The following is a 6906-nucleotide window of genomic DNA, read 5'->3' on the forward strand; positions in this document are numbered from 1 at the left end:
GTTCTTGCTTACAAGTCGATGCGACAGCAAGTCTTCCGGTCACCGGTGATCCACGCGACGCCTGGAGCGTTCTGGAGCGAAGGTCGATTCGACCTTGCGATTCACAGCGCTCGTTGAATACTCGACGCTCCGTTCGAAGCTCCTTCGCTTTGCTTGCGCTGGCATTAACTCATTTGAACTCAGTGACCCGGTCTCATCGCAGACCAAATCCGTCACCTAAGAGAACTCCCCTCAATCGAGATAGATCCCTTCCATGCAACGGAGTGCTCTTCGTGAACGGCGCGATCCCGGAGCGTTATGATTGGGTTCAATTCCAAATAATGAAACATGACTCTCTCTGGGCGTCGTTCTACGATCTTCCGAACGGCTCGAGTCACTGCTCATCTCGCTGTCTCTGTCGCTCTGATCGATGATCAGGGGTTCCAGCGAGGAACACTGGATCCATCCGAAGCCAAAGGTCGTGACGGAGTTCTTCCGGAGAGATTCCTTTACTCCTAGTTTTGTATCGTAAATCTATTTTCATGGTAGCCTCGCCCCATGCTGTATGAGCACAAACTTAATTCGTCGCCTATATTGACTCTAGTTTTTCGGAAAACACTTCCGCGAAACGAGTGACTCCAAGAAAACGGCCCATCGACCCAGAAGTCACGAGCGTGACGGGCGAGCATCAATGATGATAATGCCGTAACAACAATAAGAGTTTCAATCCTCGCAGCAGGAATGATAATTACCCTACAGCAAATAGGATGAAGAGATTCATCCAAGATCAACCTCGAGAATTGAAAGCAAACTTAATAGAGGTTGCGTTCCATCGTCTCACAATACGAGGCTTCATATGATAGCCCAAGATGCGGTGAGCTGTCTCAGATAGATGCTCTGCATTTGCGACGCTCGTAAGTAGTTGTGCACAGCACGCTCGATTCAACTTTCCTAAGATCATGTCCTCTCATACGGCCACCACCCTTTGGAATGCGGCGTTTCTCACAATCAGCCATGACTTTGGTAGGCGAGAGGCTGAGGTCTCCGCCGAAGATTCCCATGGATCGATATATTGTTTTTGTTCGCTCTACCTAGTTCAATGTTGTTAGCATCCGGTTTCACCCGACCATGGGACCCGGGCGTTCGTTACCTACGACTATCGGCTTCGTAAAATCGACTTTACATGAAAACCTGCCTCAATGTCTCAGGGAGACCAGGGGCGATCCGCCGGCATGATAAATCGGCTATCTGCTCCTGAAATCTCCCATTTGGGGACGCTGACCGATTTGGCATAAGGACAATGCGTCAAACTTGGCTCTGAGTCGATCCGTCGACGGGATTCCAAGCCTAAATTCGCGACTCTAGGAGTGTTCTAGCGTCTAATACTGGAGCACAGTGCCGCAGAAACGATTCTTGGTTCGCTCTGTCGGAGCTGCGTAGAGTTCGATCGGGGCCGGTCATCACGCGCCGAAGCCGTCAGGCCTCCACGAAGTCTTAAATCATGAGAACGAAGACTACACATGTCAGGAAAGCATCCATTCGCTCAGTTCGACCGGGAATCATTCCAGAATTACTATATTTCACTTGGGGAGAGGGGACTCGTCTCTGTCACCGAGGGAATCCAAATGTGACCGCCGTCAGAGTTCGAGTCAGGTTCTCACCTCGATAAATGATTTCTCGAAGGCTGGTAGCACCGAGTACAGGCTCGCTAGCAACTTGAAGCTTCAATCTTTCCTTTTCGATTGCGTATAGTAGATTTTCTCTGCTCGTCTCTCGAATCGTGATATCTGAGGATCCCATCCCGGTCTTCGTGAACCTCGCTACTTGCTCGAGCAAACGCGATCTCCGCTGAAGGTATTTGATGATTCCTATTGTCTGTCTCGTAACGCTATGTCTTTAAGTCTGCTTTCTTGAACCGTCTTGTTCATCATTTTCTGGCAAATTGAGCACTCCATCAGCCGGAGGATGACCCAATCACTCTTGAATCCTCAATCGGATCCTGGATCAGTCGAATTTATCTCTGTAAGCAAAGATGCACAACCCCTCGATCTCGAGTGGACATACGCTCCCCAGAATATGATTGGGGGAGCGTCAGTCTCCCCTTCCATGAAGGCATGTCCCTGCATGGCGACGGTACTCAAGGGCTCTCGCTAGCAGATGTGAACCATGACCTCGGATATTATGCGCGCACTTATCCCGCTTTCCGCATGTCAGAACTTGGAATACTGTAGTCAAATCGAATCGTTCTTGACGTACAATCGGAATCCTGCTTCCCATGTGTACTGCCATGGTGAGTCCTTCGCATATCATGGAGAATCTTTGTTACAGTTTTCTCGCCGCTCCGAGGGTCCCGCTATGCAGTGAGCAGAGCACTCGACTTTCTAGCAGTGCTTACAAATTTACCTAGCACACTTGTTGCTGCGCTTGTTGGGGTTGCTGTTTGGGTGTAGCTTGCTGCTGCTGTTGTTGCTGTTGTTGCTTTTGTTGTTGTAGTTGTTGTTGCTGCTGCTGGGATGACGCGGCTTGTGACTGCGCCTGTTGCTGGTGCTGAGAGGTTGGCGTAGAGTTTTGCTGTTTGCTGGGATCTTGCATTTGGCACTTCGACGAGTCCACTGGGACGGGACTTTCTTCCGGTAAGCGAGGTAGCACCATAACTTTCAACTGCTGGTGACCGCCCATGGCGTGCATTTGTTGCAGTTGAATCTGTTCTCCTGCTTGCCACATCTGGTTTGGATCTCCACCTGTCAGCTGAGCTAATGAGACTCCGGCTGGTAGCGTCATATAACCTATGAAAGGAAATCAGTAAGGCGTCGGCGTCTACCATATGTCTGCGTGAGGTGGCAGCATTCAGTGTCGCCCTGTCTGTTCCGAATTCCAATTGAACGAAAATCTCGTTCATACGGCCAGTACGCCAATCATTCGAGCTTTACGCACCCTGCGGTAGTTGGTTCTGATAAATTTGTTGCTGTTGGTTCTGCTTGTTTTGAGTAGGTCCTTGGGAGGCGGCGGTAGTCTGTGGTAGTTGCGGCAAAGCCGGAGGCTGAGGAGGTGGCACCGCCACTGGGCCTTTGCCGACCGGATGACAGTGAAGGCCTTTGGCTTGACTGAGCTTGACGGTCATGTTGTTCAGGTCGGTTTGAGATGCATACCGTTGCCGTATGCCCTTGACGGAGGGTCGTCTAGCGAAACCGAAACTTGGGTCTTCCTCCTCGGTGACGCTATATCGCTTCCTGATGCGTTCAGACCTAGTTCAGGAAGTTTTTTTCTCAATATTCGCTCACTTGCTTGAGACTAACGATCAGAACCATCAGAAATAATCAGTAAGGAGAGGTCTGCTTCGGGAGGGAAACTCGCAAAATGTGCCTCGAGGCTAGAGACAAGGAAGGAATTAATGGGAGGTCTCCAGCCTCTGAAGGATACAGCCCGACTCCGGACCGAATGCATCAAGGGAAAAACACTTACCGGTCGACTTCTTGTTGATTTTGGTACTTATCAAAGTCCTCGTATTCGTATTTCCCATCAACCCGATGCTGTTGTTGGAGGGCCTGGGCTTGTTGGATGGCCTACGGAGAGAATGTCGCGATCCCGGTGAGATAGTCTCCACCCCTACAGGTGGGACCTGCAAAGCAGGCTCTGAAGGATAACTCAACGACTGCTCACCTGCTGCTGGGCTGCGTGTATAACTGCTTGTTGTTGCTGCATCTGGAGCTGTTGAAGGGCGATCTGATTTTGAATTTGTTGAACGGCAGCTTGCACCACGGGCGGAGGCGAAGTGGCCGCCTGTAAGGTGTGCTGTGTCTGAGCGAGCAAATGTGCGTTCGCAGCTTGCAGATGCGGACCCGGATGAGCTTGATTCCCAGCTGGAGGAGTTGGTGATGAGGATGGTTGAGGGGACGAATGCCCCGCTGGCAACTGAACCGTCAATTGCGATGTCATCGAGTGATATTGCATGTTTGCTGGAAACCATGATCAAGAGTTCTAGTTGGGAAACTTCGAATACTCCGGTCGTATATCATACAGCATCCCGGGTAAGATCGAGATACATATGCGAGTTTCTCCCTCATCCGAAAAACCACGATCTACCTGGCAAGGTGGCGTATTGATGTTGCAAAGTGATCTGTATTTGCTGCATCTGCTGCAGCTGGTGGGTCGGAATCGGCCTTCTCAAATCCCCGGGATAAGCTTCGCCTGGGATACGTCGCAGAATTCGATAGTCTCTTGGCACTATGGGGATCATCTGACCTCCGCCCATCGGTCGACCGTTCTCATAATAGATCGGGCGGCCAGGAATGCCATTCCGTTGTTGCTGCTGCTGAATTTGTTGTTGTTGAGACTGCTGCTGCGGTGTTAGATACTGTTGTGGTTGTTGCTGCTGCTGCTGTTGTTGTTGTTGTTGCTGCGGCTGTTGTATCTGCTGTTGCTGAGGCGGCTGCTGCTGCTGTTGCTGTTGTTGGGGCGGCTGCTGTTGCTGCTGCTGAGGTTGAGCTTGTTGTTGATTATGCAGAGGCAAATTCATGTAAATTTGTTGGCTGTTAGGCGTCGGCGAGGACTGTGGAACTAAATTTTGCGGCGTCGGCGGTATCGGGATCGTCCTAATGTAGTTCTTGGCTGTGTTAATCTGCGGGAACAAAGCTCTCCTGAATGGCATGATGAGCTCGCTGCGAATTTATCCTTTTCGCCGGAGCGAAATGTAGTATCGCTGATAGGGGAAAAGATCACATCGCTCGACTGTAGCGTAAAATAGTACGTACCGGCTTCTGAGCTGACGCCAATTGAGCGTTGCTGATCCCGCTATCGTCCGTAGAGAGCCACCGCATCTTCTCGCTCAGACCCTCGGTATTCTGACCAGGAGAGGGATTTGCGACCCCAGACTGATTGACACTCATAGAGGGAGATTCCTGCTCCGGAACACTGTTCGAATGGAGCATCGTTCTGCGTGCGTTGGCCGCGTGATTTTTGCGCACCGAATTCCCAGAACTCACGGACCATGTATCGTCGTCGTCTTCCTCCACGTAGCTGGAAACGAAGGCGGGGGTTTCCCGTTTTATTCCCGCGTACCCACCGATGACGAATTTGAATCGATCGACTCGCTCACTGATTGCCAATCATGGACTCTGTCCTCACCATGCGGCCGCTTTATTTATAGGAACTATTGTGAAATTCCTGGAAGTCCGCTCAGTCGTCATCTTACCCATCATCCATCTGCTCTTGCGGTGGCTGCGCCGTGGGCTGCGGTTGAGGCGTGGTTTGGGAGAGTCTGTGTTGTTGTAACTGCTGTTGCAGCTGCTGTTGATGTTGTGCCTGCAACTGCTGGAGCTGCTGTTGCTGTAAATGCTGCTGATGTTGTTGCTGTAGCTTCTGATGGTGCTGTCTCAATAGTTGTTGTTGTCGTTGTTGGAGTAATTGCTGCTGTTGATGCGCATGGAGCTGTTGCTGATGTTGTTGTTGCAGTTTCATCTGCTGCTCGTAAAGCGCGGCGGAGTTTTCACTGGCTTCGGAACTAGACGTCGGCAGGCCCGAGTCTGTATTTCCGGTGGCCGGACCCTCGCTCGACGAGGAGCTCACAGAGTCTCGATCTGAGTCCGTTACCTTGTTCGTTGCGGGCGTCGTCTCTTGATCTGTGTGGTCGGATAGTCTCGTGAGCTCAGACAGAAACTTCGCGTACCTATAGGGACTTGGCGCCCGACGTTCGGCAACCTACCTCCATTCCTGACAGATCTTTTGGTGTTTTTATCGGCATCGACGACCTTGACTTGAACGAGACGTTCAGTGTTGCCTTGCTGCAATCGTTGCAGGAGCAGCTGCTGCTGCTGCTGCTGTCCATGATTCAGATGATTTGCCAAGCTTGCGTCCTGGGAGTTGTCAATCGACTCGTTCCGGCTGACGCGACTCAACTTCACACCATCTCCGTCATCCACGTCGCCTACTTTGGCGTTCCCGAGCATTTCTGGCTGATCCTCGACAACTGTCACGTTGAAAGACACCCGTTTCCTATTAGCCGCAGCGGCTGCAAGAGCCGCGTTCGGCTGGGCTCCCGGTTGAAGCCCTGCGGGTTTCGGCGGGGGCGCTGGCTTTTCAGCTTTCTCACCAGCGGCCGGAGTGTTTTTTCCTTCAGTCTGTTGAGGAGCGTGGCCGCCTTTTGATTTCACGTTTTCATAGACGATCTCCTGAGGCACCTGGGCCGGGATGCCACGGGGCAGCAGCTCGGCCAGCTGAGCCTCGAGTTCCGCTTCGTTGGCCGCGCTCTGAACTCCTGTGAATATGATTTGTTGGACTCGAAGTCGAATTCAGGAGATAGGGAGGGATCAAGTACGCTCCTTGCGGAAGAGCCTCTCACCCAGTCGCTTTTTAAGCTCCGCTAGGATCGGATCCTCCTCGTCTTCCTTTTTCGTGCTGTTATCCTGCTTTTCTTGAGCCAAACGTACTTGAGCTTTCATGTCTTTGTATGCCTCGGGCGGCTCGAACGGTAGTTCAAGGCTATCCTGCTTGGCGGATGGAAGGAATTCGTGTTAAAGCGATATACGACCCCCGCCATATTTGTGTTGCGAGTGAATAGGCGCGGACCGTAATCGTTGGTGTGCATTCCGTGCATTGAGCTCGTACCTGATATTCGGGTGGCGGATCGAACATATCTGCGAAGTCAATTTGCTCCGGAGGCCGCATCACGTACAGCTGGGCGTCGGGGTATTCTTCGGAGAAGACGGTCAGAGTGTCCGAGAATCTCACCCGGAAGTTCCGCCGCTTCGATGGTACTGGTGTCGTAACGATGAAACTCCCTGGAAAAAGTTCAACAGAATGTTGAACACGGTGAATGACCGCGCGACGACGCCCTCGCCAAAAAGAGTCCGAGCTCGATCCCTGCTGCCGGCGAAATATTCTGACGGAATTTCCGTACTGAAGAGCAGATTCCCGGCCCTGATCAACATG

General features: G+C 51.8%; 1 protein-coding gene across 1 annotated transcript; it reads right to left on the minus strand.

Annotated features, from left to right (window-relative positions):
• Positions 1-2382: 2382 nt before the first annotated feature.
• LOC114828301 (putative uncharacterized protein DDB_G0271606) lies at positions 2383-5181 on the minus strand. The gene is made up of 9 exons (XM_029111893.1): positions 5171-5181; positions 4731-4995; positions 4482-4597; positions 4063-4310; positions 3640-3935; positions 3442-3542; positions 2914-3224; positions 2604-2765; positions 2383-2564 (listed from the first exon to the last, which is right to left on the minus strand). The coding sequence occupies exons 1-9, from the start codon at positions 5179-5181 to the stop codon at positions 2383-2385; spliced, it is 1692 nt and encodes a 563-aa protein (XP_028967726.1).
• Between the last annotated feature and the right edge of the window lie 1725 nt (positions 5182-6906).

This window comes from Galendromus occidentalis, unplaced genomic scaffold (assembly GCF_000255335.2).
Source record: "Galendromus occidentalis unplaced genomic scaffold, Mocc_1.1 scf7180000077475, whole genome shotgun sequence".
NCBI lineage: Eukaryota > Metazoa > Arthropoda > Arachnida > Mesostigmata > Phytoseiidae > Galendromus > Galendromus occidentalis.